The 16278-nt window shown below is 48.2% G+C and overlaps 7 protein-coding genes and 3 non-coding genes; 5 read left to right on the forward strand and 5 right to left on the reverse strand.

Annotated features, from left to right (window-relative positions):
- Positions 1 to 41: 41 nt before the first annotated feature.
- Positions 42 to 4497, forward strand: CNAG_04136 (methylthioribose-1-phosphate isomerase). XM_012196219.1 has 6 exons: positions 42 to 320; positions 376 to 847; positions 888 to 1038; positions 1090 to 1291; positions 1346 to 1518; positions 1584 to 4497. Exons 1-6 carry the CDS (start codon positions 214 to 216, stop codon positions 1658 to 1660), a joined length of 1182 nt encoding a protein of 393 aa, XP_012051609.1. The 5' UTR covers positions 42 to 213; the 3' UTR covers positions 1661 to 4497.
- On the reverse strand, positions 1658 to 5508 carry CNAG_04137 (hypothetical protein). Its single transcript, XM_012196220.1, has 3 exons — positions 4422 to 5508; positions 3835 to 4369; positions 1658 to 3775 (listed from the first exon to the last, which is right to left on the reverse strand). The coding sequence occupies exons 1-3, from the start codon at positions 5432 to 5434 to the stop codon at positions 1796 to 1798; spliced, it is 3528 nt and encodes a 1175-aa protein (XP_012051610.1). The 5' UTR covers positions 5435 to 5508; the 3' UTR covers positions 1658 to 1795.
- Positions 5509 to 5870: 362 nt separating this feature from the next.
- Positions 5871 to 6617, reverse strand: CNAG_04138 (hypothetical protein; the record flags this gene model as incomplete). Its single annotated transcript, XM_012196221.1, has 2 exons — positions 5871 to 5919; positions 6235 to 6617. 2 exons carry the CDS (start codon positions 6615 to 6617, stop codon positions 5871 to 5873), a joined length of 432 nt encoding a protein of 143 aa, XP_012051611.1.
- Positions 6618 to 6798: 181 nt separating this feature from the next.
- CNAG_04139 (hypothetical protein) lies at positions 6799 to 8029 on the reverse strand (the record flags this gene model as incomplete). XM_012196222.1 has 4 exons in its annotated part: positions 6799 to 7643; positions 7691 to 7839; positions 7940 to 7965; positions 8013 to 8029. The coding sequence occupies 4 exons, from the start codon at positions 8027 to 8029 to the stop codon at positions 7050 to 7052; spliced, it is 786 nt and encodes a 261-aa protein (XP_012051612.1). The 3' UTR covers positions 6799 to 7049.
- A 549-nt stretch (positions 8030 to 8578) lies between these two features.
- On the forward strand, positions 8579 to 9165 carry CNAG_12818. Its single transcript, XR_001046097.1, has 2 exons — positions 8579 to 9011; positions 9065 to 9165. It is a non-coding gene; the product is annotated as a hypothetical RNA (non-coding RNA).
- Positions 9166 to 9291: 126 nt separating this feature from the next.
- On the forward strand, positions 9292 to 9786 carry CNAG_12819. The gene is made up of 2 exons (XR_001046098.1): positions 9292 to 9402; positions 9495 to 9786. It is a non-coding gene; the product is annotated as a hypothetical RNA (non-coding RNA).
- Positions 9787 to 10415: 629 nt separating this feature from the next.
- CNAG_12820 lies at positions 10416 to 11322 on the reverse strand. XR_001046099.1 has 1 exon: positions 10416 to 11322. It is a non-coding gene; the product is annotated as a hypothetical RNA (non-coding RNA).
- Positions 10799 to 11192, forward strand: CNAG_04140 (hypothetical protein; the record flags this gene model as incomplete). The annotated part of the gene is made up of 2 exons (XM_012196223.1): positions 10799 to 10886; positions 10948 to 11192. The coding sequence occupies 2 exons, from the start codon at positions 10799 to 10801 to the stop codon at positions 11190 to 11192; spliced, it is 333 nt and encodes a 110-aa protein (XP_012051613.1).
- Positions 11323 to 11674: 352 nt separating the features above from the next.
- On the forward strand, positions 11675 to 14513 carry CNAG_04141 (vacuolar protein). XM_012196224.1 has 6 exons: positions 11675 to 12601; positions 12652 to 12874; positions 12941 to 13225; positions 13277 to 13555; positions 13611 to 13711; positions 13776 to 14513. Exons 1-6 carry the CDS (start codon positions 11804 to 11806, stop codon positions 13863 to 13865), a joined length of 1776 nt encoding a protein of 591 aa, XP_012051614.1. The 5' UTR covers positions 11675 to 11803; the 3' UTR covers positions 13866 to 14513.
- Positions 14026 to 16196, reverse strand: CNAG_04142 (tartrate transporter). XM_012196029.1 has 9 exons: positions 15897 to 16196; positions 15739 to 15836; positions 15643 to 15686; positions 15413 to 15587; positions 15208 to 15358; positions 14837 to 15152; positions 14707 to 14779; positions 14520 to 14650; positions 14026 to 14464 (listed from the first exon to the last, which is right to left on the reverse strand). Exons 1-9 carry the CDS (start codon positions 16147 to 16149, stop codon positions 14113 to 14115), a joined length of 1593 nt encoding a protein of 530 aa, XP_012051419.1. The 5' UTR covers positions 16150 to 16196; the 3' UTR covers positions 14026 to 14112.
- Positions 16197 to 16278: the final 82 nt, after the last annotated feature.

The raw sequence follows: 16278 nt of genomic DNA on the forward strand, positions 1-16278 counted from the left end.
TTTCCTTTCTTTTTCCTTTTTTTTCGCAAATAGGGGATCCTTCCTAACAAATATTGCGCTTCAAAAAAAATGTCGTGCTGTTTGTCAACAAACCACGCGGCCGGCAGATACATACATCTTTGTTCGTCCTTCATTTTTATCTACTCTCTTTAATTCCAGGCCCATAGGCTTTTCTCCGGACACCCAGAACATTTTTCTAAACAAATTGCCAAAATGGTTGCCGCCGCTGCGTCCAACAAGAAGCCTTTGCCTGACATGATGACCTCCATCCGACTTGACCAGTCTGGTAAGGTCGAGATCGTCGACCAGCTCCTTCTTCCGTGAGTGTCGCAGCAAGTGTTTAGATAAAGATGGTTCTAAGGCATATTTCCATAGTCACTCTGTTGTGTGGATGCCCGTCTTTACTCCTGAAGAAGCATACGACGCTATCAAAACCATGCGAATCCGAGGTGCTCCCGCTATCGCCTCTCTCGCCGCTCTTACTCTCCGATCTTATCTCAACTCCTCTTCATGTCCAGTCTCTTCTTCCAGCTCCTCCTCCGACGTAATTTCATGGATCGGCCAAACTATCGACTACCTTCAATCATCTCGTCCTACTGCCGTCAACCTCGGTGAAGCTATGGACCGTATCCGAGCCGCTTTGAAGGATTCAGAAGCTCAGAACCAAGCAGCAGGCGACGTCATCGAGCGAGTGAAGAAGATTTGTGGAGATGTCCACGATGAGGATTTGAAGAGGAACATGGAGATGGGCCGATTGGGTGCTGAGTGGTTGTGGAAGAAGAGGGGCGGTGGCAAAAAAGGCTTGAAGGTTGTGACAGTGTGTAACACTGGAAGTTTGGCCACTTCTGTGAGTCCATCTCTGTCCTGGAAAAGCTGATATTGTATAGGGTTACGGTACCGCTATTGGCGTCATTACCGCTCTCTTCCAAGAAGACCACCTTGACACTGCTTATTACGCACAAACTACACCTTACCACCAGGGCTCTAGATTGACTTCTCTCGAGTTGACAACTCTCCAAATTCCTGCCTGCATGATCTGTACGGATGTGTTTCCTTGATCCTTTATTTAGTTGCTAATGTCTACTATAGGCGATACCATGCTTGGTTCTCTCTTCCAGCATGAAGACATTGACGGCGTCATTGTTGGCGCCGACCGAGTGGTCAAGAATGGTGACACTGCCAACAAGATCGGTACCTACCAAGCCGCCGTCCTTGCGCAGAGGCACAACATCCCCTTTATGGTTGTTGCCCCCGTGACCACCATCGATCTCTCACTCTCCACCGGTGCCGAGTATGTTTCTCTTTTAATTATCTTCGTGCTTTCTATGTCTGACTTCTGTCCCAGAATCCATATCGAACACCGCCCAGCTGTCGAGGCTACCCAAGTACGAGGTCTCAACACCGAAACTGGCAAGCTTTCTGTCGTTAGAATTAGCCCTGAAGGCGTTGGAGAAGGTGACAAGCCCTGGCAGAGGGTTTACAATCCCAGTTTCGACGTTACCCCCGCTGAGCTTATTAGTGAGTTCCTCCTCTACTTGTCAGGCATTCAAGTTGAAACGGAACGCTAACACTGTCACTTTTAGGCGCTGTTGTGACTGAGAAGGGCGTTGCTGTGAGGAAGGAGAGCGAGAAGAGCATTGACGTTGCTTCCATCTGTTAGAAAACCATACCATATCTTGGGCCCATCTGTTTTTGTTGTTAAAACGTGCATTATATAACGTTTACAAACTTATTACACATCAAGTTGACAGCTCCCACCAAGATAATTAATTATCCCTAATCCTTTCCTGCTCTTCTATTCTCCTACACGACTCAATAAATGGATATACTCTCTCGGAGGCTTCGTAGGTAGAGGTGGTGGAGGCCCCGCTGGCACATTCGCATTACTTCCTCCTCCGCTGCCGCTCTCACCGCCATTGCCACTGCTACTTCCACTCCCACCGGCATACCCACTGACATACCCCTCATCATTTTTCCCCCCATATGCCACCCTCGCCTTCCCGGCTTTCACCAATGGATCTCTCAAATTTGGACTATCTGGTGGCATCGACGTGGTTGCAGCTGTGATGTTGGACAACTGTCGACCGTTCGGTGTTGATGTGGAAAGAACAGAAGATGAGGAAGTAGGTAGCACAAAAGGTTTGGAGCCTGGATCGAGGTTTGACCTTGAACGATACGGCGGTGTGGGCTGAGAGTTGATGGAGCCAATAGAATTGGAAGACATATTCTTTCGTACTGCTGACTGGGCAAGCTCGTACCTCTGGCGCATGAGCGCTTTTTCCTCGCCTGCAGGAAGATGGCCGGCACCCCCAGCGCTTCCCTCGTTGACTGATGAAGATGTAGAAGCTTCAAAAGGTGGAGGTGGTACATCATCGTCAATTGATCCAGAAGCAAAAGCAGAAGCGGGTCCTGCCCTTCTCTCGGCAGCTTTCGCCACACGGTCTTCAGCTTCATAATACCGACGCATCTGTTCTTTCTCGTCTACTACATCCGCATGTGCCGTCGTTGGTACAGAGGAAAGCGTAGAATGCCTTGTGGGTGTACGAAGCACACCATTCCCGCTCCCACTAGCGCCTGTGGCAGCAGCAGCGGCAACCCGATCTCGCGCTTCATAATATCGACGCATCTGCTCCTTTTCGTCTGTCACGCCCACAGGGTGAGAGACTGAACTCGTTGCTGGCGCTGGTAACGAGCTTGGCCTATTTTCGCTCCCACTGGCACCTCCCCCCGCAGCGGCCACTCGATCCTGAGCTTCATAATACCTCCTCATCTGCTCCTTCTCACTCAATGCGTTAGGCACCCCAGACACTATTCCAGGCACTCTACCATCACCACTGGCCCTGTTGCTATTACTGTCACTGCCGCTATCATTTTTACTGGCAGCAGCCACTTTTTCCTGCGCCTCGTAGTATCTCCTCATTTGCTCTTTTTCATCGATAGCCCCTATCGCTGAAATCGAACTTCCAACACCTTCGTTCCGTCCCAAGCCAGATCCCGAGGACCCAGCTTGTGAATCAATCCCACCCTCACCATTTTGCTTCTGCGCAGCCGCTCTTGCTACCCGATCTTGAGCCTCGTAGTATCTTTTCATCTGCTCCTTGTCGCTCAAGCTTGATGTTATACCTGCAGCAGGAGTTGATGTCGACGGAGCCGGTGAAGAGGCAGAAGTAACAAAGGGTGGAGGAGAGGTTGGAGAGTGAATGGGGCCTGCATCAACAGCTTGTGTCTCTGAAGGCGTACTTGGCGCTGCCGAACTCGAGCCGGCGACTCTCGAAGTCGCTTCCTCATATCTCCTCTGCGCTTCTTCTTGTCCAGTGGAGAGATAGACTTTGTCAAACGCGGAGGGTGATGAAGGAGGCGCAGCGGAAGGTGATTGGGCTGTGGAGGTGTTTGTGATAGCGCATTCGGATGGGCGGGAAGTGTAGGCTGATATTGGACGGACTGGTGCGACGTACTCTCCTTGCGCAGGCGGCCTTGGAGGGGCATATTCTGGAGGAGGTATGTCATCCAACTCCTCATCACCTGCTGAACCCTCGGTACTACTCCCTATCAATATCCCTGGACTCCCACCCCTAGGTCTTAATCCAATACGATCCAAAGACGCTCCCGACGCTTTCTGCACCTCTGCTGCACGTGCACGAGCGTTATCATATAATTCCTGTTGGCGGCATTTTTCCTGCTCGGCAGAGAGATAGACTTTGGATGACGAAGATGTACGAGCAGGAGGACGCGAGGAAGGGGGGTTTGTCGGAGTAGTAGGTGTTTTTTGAGTAAGCTATTAAAAGGTCAGCAATTCCTGATTTTTTTTTTTCGGGTACGATGAATAAACAGTACATCACTATTGGTCCGATTATGCACCGACATTATTGATGTCTGCAAACCTAGATCCCACCTTCCAAATGTCGCAGCCGTCGCACTCGAGTATCTCTTCCAATCATCCGCTCCATGACCAGCTTCACTCATTGCATGCCTTTCCGGCATTAGCGACTCTACAGGCCACTTGGGTTCCGTACTTCTCGGTCTACCCGGGTGTGGGTCGGGGAAGACAACGACATCAGTCCGTCGTTGGATAGAAGGCATAGTTTGGAATGGGCGCTGGGGGTTATTACCGCCCGCCCCAGCGCCAAATTCATGAGTCGCCGTGGTGGCTGTTGTGGTCGTATCTGTAGTTTCAGATGTCAATGAAGACTCGCGACGATGGTTTCGCGGAGTGAAACCTTGAATTATGGACTGCTGGCTCGGCCGGATGTATGATGAAGGGAGTATACCGTTTGTACGAGACTGAGGTTGAATGGATGATGTACGAAGTGGAAGGGGTTTCTCGGCGCCTGGTATATCGGGACATAAAGCTTCGTAGTGACCGATATCTCTACAGTGAATGATCAGCTTCCTGGCTCTGGGAATGACGCGGAAGCACCTACTTGACAGCCCGCTGGGCATGATCTCTTGAGAACAGCCCAACAACAGAGCGTATACCTCGCATCTCGACCTTTTCCGCCACACCCTCCATAATAGCTTTCACCTCCAAATCATATTCCACTTCCAAAGTCTTTGCACCCTTAACAGTCACTAACACATTCCCAACCTCCATCTCTATCGTCGCAGACTTTGTTCCCCCTGACATAATATTCTCGTTTAGAGGCGCTCTTACAGTTTGTATAGGCCGGGCTTTGGTGACCGGCGCAGTGGATATCTTGTGCTTCTTCGATTTGTTGGATGGGCCTGGAGGAAGAGGGATATATGTGATGACCTCAGAGAGCGTGTATTCAAACCCTCGTAAGGTGAACGGCTTCGGTCTTGAGGATTTGAGTGAGGTAGATATTCGGACCTTGTCACCAGCACTAAACGCCGTACACGGTCTTGAAACCGTCAACTCCATCTGATCATTTGCAGCCTTGATCGTTCTCTTTTCTGGACTATTATATATTGGCCATGCCGAGTGTAAATCATGCTTGGTGATCCGGATAGGCTCTGTCACCTTAATAATTGGCGCCGACTCCCTCTTGAAGACTCCTCCTTTGTGACGATAACAAAGCGCGGCCACAAGCTCATATCTCACCCCAGCACCTTTAGGCAAATCAATACTTGGTGGCAAGCTTAGCGGTAATGGAAGGATAAATTTGAAGTCAGCCGTGTGGATGGTATCCCACTCCTTGCCGTCTTTGGGTTGCCATAACGTCTGGATAGATCCGACGAGTTCCCATGTCTCTTCAGTCGCTTGGGAGGGGAACCCAGGAGGTAGGGATTCGAATTTACGAAGCTCGACCCGGACCCATTTGGCTTTCACTGGGATTGATCCTATACGGACTTCGAGGGTACCTTGTACGCTGGGCGTTTCTCGCTGCTGCGAGAGGTCGGCAGGAATGCCGGGAAAGCCTTGAACGAAGGGAAGATGAGGAGGTGCACGTAAAGAGAGTCGAGCCGGGTGAGACATTACGAATTAAGCATATGAATGGCAATTTGGGCTAGATAAGGACGTATGTACAACAGTAGTACTTGTAATAAGAGATACAAAGTGTATGTAAAGATGGCTGTTGATTCGGAAAGTCCCCCGCGACCTTCTGCCCGAAGAAGCGAGTTGGGAACATGGGAAGGCTGGAAGCGCGCGAGACTCAATATAAGACCAGCGAGATCTCCTTCGTTCGTCCTTGGCGGGCGACTCAGTTCAGGGGATACATATATACAGCAGTACGGTGGATCTACCAGTCCCATGCTATCGCTACCTACCCAATTGGCACGATTATTACCACCAGCAACCTTATACCGAACTTCCAGATTTCAAAGTAAAGCCAATTAAAGGGATCCAAGTCTCTTTACCCTTCTGGTCGGGATTAGTCACATTTTGAGGATCAATCTTCATATCCTCTCATCTACATCATTCTTCTGATATGATCCCACTCAAGCTCATAACAGATTTCGCTGGATTCTGAACCTCATAAGTTCCCCCTGGACTAAAAACCGTGGTTGAAAATATCCAAAGTAGCATCAGGAGCTTTCCGTTCTCTCCAAGGATAGTAGCACTATAGCGCCGCTACACAATTGACATAACTAATCTCGAATACTGATACTACTGCATAAAACCATCGAAGACAGAGCCACCTATTACAGGAGTATAGCAGAAAGAAAAATATATCATACACCCTCCCTCGCTCTTCAGCTATAGTCACAACGTGTTTAGAACCAGATCGCCTCGAATGCAATACCTCCAATGGTGCCCATTACCACCAGGCTCACACCAGCTTCTCCCCAAACACCACCTTCACTCTTCTCAGCTGCATTCCTTGCTGTGGCCGTTGCAAAGGCTGATGCCGAACTGCTATACTAGCGACTGCACTCTGCCCACCGGAATCAATTTCCCCAGTTGGAGTAGCCATATCGACTGATACTGTGCCCAACGCACTCCGACTAGATATAACTGTTCCCAACTCAGTTTCGGTAACATCGCTATAGATGTTGTATGTCTCTGAAGCTAAAGTGATGCTTGTAGGTCCGGGCTCAGCAGCGGTCTCAATAGCGGTTATTTGGATATTGGTAGGAACCGGAATCTCTACCGAACGAGTTGTACCACCTTCGACCACCTCAGAATACGCGACTGAGGTGGTAGGAACAGATAGCATGGTACTATCGGTAGCGTAACCGGATAAAGCGGGGGCACCAAGTGTAGTATTGTAGCGGCACCACTGTCCTCGTAGAGGCCGGAAAGTACCTTAAGCTACAATAGTTTCGTTGTCCTCGGTCATTTGTATTTAATCGAACTAGAAGCTCTGAGTGTAGACGATGTGGCTTTGTAGACTAAAGGATTCGAGAAGACTAGGCCGCTTGGGGCCGATGCATCTAATCTACCCTAAGGACTACTCCTTATATATCTTTCTCAACTCCTGGAGCTGACTCAGCTTTCTCATCCTTTCCCTAGGTTTTCCCTGGACTTCCTTCTTCCTTAACGCCTCCTCGCACGGTACTCCTTTTCTTCCTCTTGTCTTCTTCTTCTCCTCGGTCCTACGAAACTACTTCTCCATCCTGCTTATTGTTCTCTCGTTCTCTCATCCTCCTTATTGTTCCCTTGTTCCCTTACAAGTATCAATATCAGCTGGGACTGGGTCGTCTTCATCTTCTGCAGCTTCTTGTCGACTGTCATAAAGGATTGCCCTTCGTCTCGCGGCACGACGACGGGTGGTATCGATGACAGGAGGGGAATTGGATGTACTGGCGGCGATAGATGAGGATGAAATGTCTTCATGGGTAGCCGTAGAAGAGGAGACTTCAACAGATAGAGTAGCGTCAGAGGGACTGGAATCCGAGCCAGAGGAGATTGCAGCTGAAAGAGCAGCCTCGAAGGCATTGGTATCTGCCCTAGAAGAGACCGTAATTGAAGAAGCAGTCTCAGGGGGAGTGGTATCTGTGCTAGAGGTGACCCTAGCTGAAGAAGCAGCCTCGGAGAGACTTATACCTGCGCTGGAGCTGACTACAGACGCAGATGAAGAGAAAGAATAAGAAGCTGCTGAGACAGCAGAGGAACTAGCTTGTCTCTTTGCTGTAGGTTTGGCACCGCTCCAAGTGATGGAAGTAGTTGCGCCCTTGGTGTCCTGGCCAAGTTTGGCAAGCGTAGAATCTTGAGGAAGGGTAAGTCGGACATAAGGGATGTGCTGGTTGGGGAGGGGAATGTTTTATTGGATGTTTTGAAGTTGGCAACAATGGTCTCGATTTGGAGGTCATTCATATTCTCAAAGAAGCTGATAGTGGAAGAGATGAGGTCGGAGAGGTCTTTTGCGTCTTGAACTGTCCCTTTAGCCCGATCATAGACTTCACCAGCCTGCTTGGAAATGTCGAGGGTGGACTCGACTAATAAAGGGGATCAGTGTGTGCCAATTTGACAATTTCCATTCCCTCTAAACATGAACTGTAAGAGCATAAAGGGAATAGGACACTGCTATCTGCTCACCAAAGAGGACACAGGCTGTGATTTGGCTGTGTCCTGGCTGTGGATGGGGAGGATGCCTATGTGGGAGCGTGACTATGGTCCCATATACATGATGCCAGACTTAGACGTTGTAAGCAAGTGATAGATTTATAATTAATTGAATTATTGTTCGCTTACAATCTCCACATATACGAAGGCTCAGTCCCTTTTCCTCAAGGATCTACTTGAAAGCATCGCCATCAATGAAAAAGCGATGAAATGTGAGATGGATGGTGCAGTGTGTTCCACGCCTCAAGCAAATGAATGATACGCAATACATACCTCATCACCCACCCGTTCTTTGTAGGGAACGGTGATTTACGGGTGGCGATTTGTAGGACTAAGGATGACCACCTTAACACTTAAAAGTATGTATACTTTCAGTCAGCAATCCGAGTCATACTATTAGCAATCAAGAGACAAGAGGCAAAATCGCGTGAGCAGTAATAATAAGGAAGCGGCAGGTGTCATCGGCCAGCGTATCGGCCGGTCTCGGACGAGGCACGAAGTTCCGAGGAACAAAACGGATCAGAAAACGCATTAGAAGCCTCATTTAAGCCTCATTAAGCCTCATTTACAGACATGACCGCCGCTGATAATTGAGGGTAGTAGTCTAATTCTCGGGGATCCGTCCAGATTTTACCCCGGTCGATATCAGACTCACTCATATCGGGCTCGGGCTCACTTTCGAGATTGGGACCGGGACATGCCAAAGCGCTGTAATGCGTGCATTGGCACTACGGCCATGTCACATCTGATCGACCACAGCGATCATTTTATAACCATATCCCTCTTTATAACTGTTCATCGTACGCGCCTTTTTCCGCCCAACTGATGGTGCTTGGTGCAATACAATTTTACTTACATCGATGAAGCCGATACATGATGGTATTCTATATTGAGCGTACAACGAATTCACGGGCACAACGCATCCTGTCTCAAGAGGGCCAAGAAACGTACTGCCTCAAAGAGTATACGATCGCTATTAATGACCGGTCAGCATAATGAGATACATTTCCATCTGTCATCCGAGCAAGGATATCTCCTGTACACAGTATGTGAACTTCAAAAATAACGATTGAACGCTATCTTCTACTTACGAGACAGGTTAAAATGATTCTCCATGGTACTCTTCTCTCTCTCTCTCTCCTCCTGCCATTCTGTAAATGCATGTCGGTAGGGAGCAAGATGCAACTACGAGTAATAGCGCAAGCTGTCATCGCCGGTTTGTTGCGGCCTATCACCATTGGTCCAGCACTGCTACGTCCATCCTTTGAAGGTTGCTCCATTCACGTTCAAGATATTCAACCTTCTTTCTTTGAAGCTGAAAAATGCCGTTTCCATCTCCTCATCACTTAAAACAGCTCTTAAACTAAAATCTCAGTCATTGGAGAAAATTTCCTTCACAATAAACCCAAAACCTACACATTGATCTATGTTGATCTGTGAGTTGTAGCCCAGTATCCTGTGGCGTTGTTGTGATCATCTGTTTCGTTCTTTGGCGATAGATGACATTGACACCATCGTTATCTCCCAGACCTAGCCCTACTCGCAATTATATCCCTCATTCTCCTCTTTCTCTGGTGGCGATACCAATGGCCAACAGGCTTTTTTTTTCAAGAAGCATCGGTGCGCAAAGTGCAACGCCGCAGTGGCATCAAATGACTCTACTGTCGTTAAAATCCAACCGGGAGTTTTGGGGAGGATGAGGTGGGAGCATGAAGACGGAACGGTTACATGTCTGAAATCTGGTGGACAAGCTTGAGCTGGAATTGCCAGAGGATAGGATTGGGTGGTAAGATTTGAGGCATGTTTGTGGCTGAGGCTTCACAACAAGTACTATTGTAGACGAAATGAAGTGCTTCCTTTCAAGTGGCAGCATTTGAGGTTAATGATCAAAAGAGCAAGATGATCGTTTGGGCTGAATCTTTTCGCTACCTCCCTTTTACTCACCGCCAATCCAGTATGCATTATTCAGACACTAAATTATCCATTCAGGCTGAATGAACGGGATAATAATACCTTTATGGCCAAAAAGAGATCCACTGATCAGCACAATGAGTGACACATCGTAACTCGACATCCACAGTAGACGATGACTTTCCCGGGACTGGCTCCTTCTGTCCGCCCTATTCCTGCTATGCTCACATTCGCGCTAACGCCATCATTAATCCTCATCATCTGGTAGTGCAGATGCCCTCGTCGTTGTTGCCATCACATTCACAATCCTTTCCATCCTCATGGTTTTCGGTAATAGGTTAGGTTTTCTGCCGTTCTGGTGTACCAAGTTGCGAGCATGGGCAATGTCACAAGCCTACCTTGGCAGATGAGTTAGAAGATGCCATAATCCGGACCAGGAAGACTTTGCGGGATAAAGGAAAGTTTACTATCATAGAGAATGCGTTAATAAAAAGCGCTATTCGCGGGCATAGAGTTCTCGAAGAAGAGGGTTGATAATGTCCTGCTACGCTTGCATGCATTCTGTACCTGTGTCTACTGTGCATCCGATGGCACTAAAGTGAGAAGTACCCCTAAGAGGGCGTGGTTATGTCCTTTCACTCGGCATGGAAGCAAAGCTTGCTGATGTCGAATGAATGACGCCGTCACATCCTCTACATATCCCCAGGTGTTCCGTCACCAGTCATTACACTCCTGGTCGATGTAGCGCTGCTATCAAAAGAAGGTGCTCATCAAAGGAAGGCGCCCAAGTCATCATCAAAGGATTCTTGTTTGGTATACCAGATGTTACGCAGAATGCAGGGGGGAATTTTGTATATAATGACAGCAGTAGCCAAATCTCGCTGATACATTGGAGCCTGTGAGCGCATGTATCTTACAAACATGTCAGACGTCTCAACGGCCGTCACGACAATAACCAGCAGCGCTTACACCGATGATATATCGGATGACTCCGGCAAGAAGTGGGTCTGTGAGTAGTATCTCATAACTTTCGTTCCAACTAATTGGCTTACGTTGATATTTCTTTCAAGGGCTGATGGTAGGGACCATCATCTTTATCATTGTCTTTGGACTCATGTTCGCCATTTGTCGCAAGTACCATAAGCGTGGACGTATGACTGTTTGGGGAAGAAATCCTCATTGTAGAAACTGCGGAGAAAAGATGCCAGAAAAGCTGGGCGCAACCCAGGGCCTGGAGAAACTTTGGTGCGGGAAAGTGAAGACGTACTACTGCGACGCTTGTGATAGAAATGGAAGGAAGAACGGCATTGTTTGAGATATAATAGGCTGAGCGCCTGCAACAGTTTCTTCCGAGAGTGTAACAGATTGGAGAAGTAATGGTGTAGAATATGAAGCTGGTAGTGTTGTCTTCGTTCTCTTTCTCTTGAATATTCGCTTTATTCTTATGCACATCATCGTTATGGAAGATTACGAAGCAAGCAACGGGACGATGGTGTTGCAAGCCGCCACATGGCAAGCAGCAGATGAGATGGGACGGCCGGATTAATATACAAACCGAAGACAAATCGCGAAATCCGATCCCACTGTTATCCCTGAAGTAATAGGGGATTGGACCTCCTCGGGCTGAGATGCCCAAACTAAGTTTGACGGGACCAAAAATTACCGAAGGAGGCAAAAGAAAAGATCAAGGCTTAGAAAGGCCGGGGTTAATGTTCCCCGTTCCCCTGAGGGGTGCGCCGATCTTCTTAGCCGGTTCAAGTCTTTGTTGGGCATTGGTTCACAGGCATTTCAGTATCTGATACATCCCTTGTCACCTAGGGGTTACATCGCCGAAGACTTGGCCATGAGAAATGTAGAATGTAGATCCTGTTATTCTTATATCTGTTTTAACTATAATAATCTCTTAGACTCATTGTTTTTTTTAGCATGTCCTCCGACAAATCAACGAGGCCAGCCAAGCCCGTTGAGATTCCCCGATCCGCCCCTTCATCTTCCGGCCTCAGCTTCCGTGCATTCTTCCCTCTCTTCGGCCTTTTGGTAGTCTTGATCTATCAGAACTACCCCGGCATCTCGTCTACTATCATAACAAGGCTGTCCGGGAACGCTTCTCTTGCTGATCGTCCTGCTCCCGGGCAACTTGCCATCGTTGAGCAGGATGTTCATTTGCCCGACTCCGCTAGGTGTCCTATTCAACCCGAACCGTTAAATGTGGGCGAGGACTGGAATCCTCTTGAAGATTCTGTCTACTCCAATTTGGCTGCCAAGCGACTATCCAAGGCTGTTCAGATAGACACCGTTGCCTACGATGACATGCCGATGGACACTACCGACCCTGCGTTTGACAAGCACTTCGTCTTTGCACGCTTCATTGAGCACGAGTATCCCAAGCTTATCTCAGATCTCAAGCACGAGGTTATCAACAACCATGGACATCTGTTTACATGGGAAGGTTCCAACCCCAATTTAAAACCTATCATGCTTATGGCGCATATCGATACTGTACCTGTGCCTCCCGAGACACTTGGTCAATGGAAGTACCTGCCTTTTGAAGGGGCTATCACCCAAGATGGAACGCCTGATACCCCTGGTACTTGGATATGGGGACGAGGGTCTTCGGACTGCAAAAACTCTTTGTTGGGGATCTATGGCGCCGTGGAACGTCTTATCTCCGAGGGCTACAAGCCTGAACGCACAGTGATCATTTCCAATGGCTTCGATGAAGAAGTGAGCATACATTTCTATACGGAAGCCTCAATAGCTAATGTTATCGGCAGGTTGGCGGAGCGCGAGGAGCTGCGGCCATTGCAAAGGTCTTAGAAGAACGTTACGGCAAACACGGTGTTGCTTTTTTGGTCGATGAAGGTGTCACCGGTATCCTGGAATATTACGGCGCATCAGTGGCGTTGTTTGGCATGGCCGAAAAAGGTTCAGTCAATGTCAAGGTCAAGATAGAGTCCCTTGGTGGTCATTCGAGTGTTCCCCCTCGCCACACTGGCAGTGAGTTCTACACAATATCCACCTTTTTTCCATTTGCTAGCGCTGACATCGGCTAACTGTCTGTAGTTGGTGTCATCTCCCGGATCCTTACCAAACTCGAAGACAACCCTTTCCCACCTATCCTTACTCCCGAGACCCCTTTCTTCAAGTTCCTCGCTTGCATGTCAGAGTATGCACCTCTTGTACCAGAGTTCATCAAGACCAAGATCAAGCACCCCAAAGAGTGGTCGATGCTCGCTCATGGCCTTGCGGCTCGGAACAGGATTCTCAACAGCTTCTTGGCTACAACCCAGGCCATCGATCTGATCTCCGGAGGTGTAAAATACAATGCTCTGCCCGAATATACTGAAGGTAAGTATCCCATCATTTGACATATTCGCCGAGTTGACGTAACGGTCGTAGCTACCATTAACCACCGAATCGCATTCACGTCATCTATCAATGAAACTCTTCAACACATTGTTGACCTCATTGTCCCTGTCGCCCAATCCCTCAATTTTACTATCTCCCCCTTTGACGGCTCGCCCAAGACGTCAGATTTCCACATCAGCCTCGAAGCGCCTTATAGCCTGGAACCGGCACCAATCACTCCCTCTGATTCAAAAAGTTTTGAGTTGATGGCTGGAACGACAAAGCATGTTTTTGGAAAGGAAACCATTGTTAGCCCTTCGGGCATGTTCGGTAAGTAGAGACCTTCCGTTGTGGAGTGTAACCTGTATGATAACATTTATTCCAGCCAATACCGATACCAAACGGATGTGGAATGTGACCAAGAACATTTACAGGTTTAGTCCTGCTTTGGTGACTGAGAGCGTCGGCATGCACACTGTAAACGAGGTCCGTCGATCAACTTCACCACTTTTGAACTATGTTGTGTAATGACTGACCCTGTTTTGCACAGCGGATCAGCCTTAATGCCCATCTCACTACGACGAGATTCTTCTACAAATTGATCCGAAACTCCGAAGGCTGGGTAAATGATGATGGGTGAAGGGGCGGTGTAAGAGGTTTACGTGAAAACGCGAAACGAAGAAAGCGAATCGGATGAGCATATATACCGAGGGAGATTGTGAGAGTCTATGTTTCTATATACGGGGGAATTAACGATGTTTAATTTTTCACTTGCGTTTTACCATCTATCGAAATGACTGTCCAATGTGATAATTATTGCATTTGTACATCTTACAGGGTGATTGCCTACCAACCACAATACAGTAAAGCTTTGTTACACAGCCCAATTAAACAAGGTACCTGAACCCCTTCCTCATCTTCAAAGCCTCATCCTCCTGCTCAAAGTGCTCAAGCTTTTGCGTCTTGTCGGTGACATCCTCTCTAGCCTCCCAAGCAGCTTCACCAGCATCAAGCTTCTTGTTGAGGTTGACAAGGATCATTCGGAAAGTGAAGCAACCGACAATGCTGATACCGAACATGGCCAAGACGATACCGTAAGACTTGCGATAACCGTTCTCAGACAGGTTCCAGACGTAAGAACCGGCAATGTTACCGAGTTGAGAAAAGGCGTTGACCATAGCGATGGCAACAGCTCGCTTGGCAGGAGGACGAGGGAAGGAAGAAGAGATCCAAGAGTAGCTGTAGGTTTCGTCAGCCATTGGAAATGTAGATGTTAAGCGAGGAGCACACATACAAAACAATGAAACCGGCATAGGCCTGGGCCTGCAAGAAAAGAGCAACGTATCGGCCAGCAGTGTTAAGGGTAGCCATACTGATGATGAAACCAACCATCCCGAAAAGGATGGGGATGGTGATGTGCCAAAACTGAAAATACATGAGTCAGCTTTGATGAGCCGAAAAACATTGATAATTTTACAAACCTTCTCTTGGGTTCGGTCAGCGTGCCATGACACAGCGAATGAGACAAGAGTGGCGAAGACCCAAGGGGGGGCGCTGAAAATGAGTATAGGTCAGTAATGTATCAATGCAGCATGAAATTTCCTACTTTACCTCATGAGGAGAGTGGGAACGTAGCCGAAACCGAGAGTACCAGTTAAGGTAGGGAAGAAGGCGTTGAAAGAAAGACCGACGACGTAGGCAGTGAGAGTGATCATCATCAAGTAAATCTTGACATCCTTGACAGCCATGATCAAACCAGCGAAGATACCATCGTTCTCGGAGTCTTGGTCGGCTTCACCCACATCTTCAAGGAGTCGGAGTTGAGCAACTTCGAGTTCCTCCTCAGTGAAGCCACGAGTGTTCGTGGGAAGATCGGGAAGGATCAAAGGACAAAGACAGGCAAAGAACATGGTGGCAGCACCTTCAACTGCGAACGGCGATTAGTGTAAGATAATTCACGTTCAGAGGCGCGTAACACTTACTGAAGAACATCCACCTCCAAGCGGCATGACCGAGAGTGCCTTCCATGTTACTCAAAACACCAGCAGCGACGAGGGAAGCGAAGGCGTTGGAAATGAGGTTACCACCAAAGAGAATAGCGTTTCGAAGGGTGAGTTCCTTTCGAGTGTACCACTGCAAATTCTGTCAGCTGTCTTTCCAATATTCGACAGCTGAGGGCAGACGAACCTTGGACAAGATAAGAAGAGCTCCAGGCAAGAAGGCAGCCTCAACGAAACCGAGCATGAATCGAGTGGCAACCATACCGCCAAAACTCGTGGTCACGCCGGAACAAGTGGAGATCATACCCCATAGGATCATGGCACCACCGATGTACCAACTAGGTCGGGAAATACGGTTCATACTGGAGAAGGATGATGTCAGTTGCGAGATGCGAATCGATAATTCTGATCACTTACACCATGTTACTTGGAATTTGCATCAAGATATAACCGACGTAGAGCTGGAAACAACCGTCAGCACCCTTCCGGCTTCTGAACTCCCGCGTGACACACAATAGATAAACATGTAGAGTACTCGGTATCGGTCATGTTCAGATCACTTTGAAGACCTTTGAGACGAGCAGCACTGATGTTGTTTCTGTCGAGATAATCTTGACAATACGTCAGCGGATCGGCCCCTCAATCACGCGAGACATTAACTGAAAACTCACTCATGATATAAAGAAGAATAAAAAGAGAGCATCTCAAGTCGAGCTTCCTAACTAAGCTCTTCTCGATGGTCTTTCTTCGCTCAACGTCCATTTCAGCGGCTTCGGTATCTCCAGGTTTCTGTACATCGCTAACGACACTTTCTGTGCGCTTGATTTGGTCGTCTTGGGCCGACATCTTGTTGTCGGTAAAAAGTGATAAACGGTTAGTTAAAGAAATGAATAGAACCAAGGGGAAAGCTTTTCTCAGCCCCATTGCGCCCTTTTTTATATCCTGTTCTGGGGAGTCCGTAGAAAGGAAAGATTTACTAATAATTCGGTATATCGCCCCGACGACCGAATGAACTGTGTAAGAGGCAAGAAACAACGGCCTAAACTCTTCATT

This window comes from Cryptococcus neoformans, chromosome 9, assembly GCF_000149245.1.
Source record: "Cryptococcus neoformans var. grubii H99 chromosome 9, complete sequence".
NCBI lineage: Eukaryota > Fungi > Basidiomycota > Tremellomycetes > Tremellales > Cryptococcaceae > Cryptococcus > Cryptococcus neoformans.

What these genes read in the sequence shown, in the direction of transcription:
- CNAG_04136 (XM_012196219.1), top strand. Translation starts at nt 214, where the DNA reads ATGGTTGCCGCCGCTGCGTCCAACAAGAAGCCTTTGCCTGACATGATG. An exon ending in AATTCCTGCCTGCATGATCT is followed by an intron (nt 1,039 to 1,089) that starts GTACGGATGTGT and finishes TGTCTACTATAG; the next exon opens with GCGATACCATGCTTGGTTCT. An exon ending in TCACTCTCCACCGGTGCCGA is followed by an intron (nt 1,292 to 1,345) that starts GTATGTTTCTCT and finishes CTTCTGTCCCAG; the next exon opens with AATCCATATCGAACACCGCC.
- CNAG_04137 (XM_012196220.1), bottom strand. Translation starts at nt 5,434, where the DNA reads ATGTCTCACCCGGCTCGACTCTCTTTACGTGCACCTCCTCATCTTCCC. An exon ending in CATGCCCAGCGGGCTGTCAA is followed by an intron (nt 4,370 to 4,421) that starts GTAGGTGCTTCC and finishes CATTCACTGTAG; the next exon opens with AGATATCGGTCACTACGAAG. An exon ending in ATAATCGGACCAATAGTGAT is followed by an intron (nt 3,776 to 3,834) that starts GTACTGTTTATT and finishes ACCTTTTAATAG; the next exon opens with CTTACTCAAAAAACACCTAC.
- CNAG_04141 (XM_012196224.1), top strand. Translation starts at nt 11,804, where the DNA reads ATGTCCTCCGACAAATCAACGAGGCCAGCCAAGCCCGTTGAGATTCCC. An exon ending in TCCCCCTCGCCACACTGGCA is followed by an intron (nt 12,875 to 12,940) that starts GTGAGTTCTACA and finishes AACTGTCTGTAG; the next exon opens with TTGGTGTCATCTCCCGGATC. An exon ending in TAGCCCTTCGGGCATGTTCG is followed by an intron (nt 13,556 to 13,610) that starts GTAAGTAGAGAC and finishes CATTTATTCCAG; the next exon opens with CCAATACCGATACCAAACGG.
- CNAG_04142 (XM_012196029.1), bottom strand. Translation starts at nt 16,149, where the DNA reads ATGGGGCTGAGAAAAGCTTTCCCCTTGGTTCTATTCATTTCTTTAACT. An exon ending in TTGGAGGTGGATGTTCTTCA is followed by an intron (nt 15,153 to 15,207) that starts GTAAGTGTTACG and finishes CGCCGTTCGCAG; the next exon opens with TTGAAGGTGCTGCCACCATG. An exon ending in CTGACCGAACCCAAGAGAAG is followed by an intron (nt 14,651 to 14,706) that starts GTTTGTAAAATT and finishes ATGTATTTTCAG; the next exon opens with TTTTGGCACATCACCATCCC.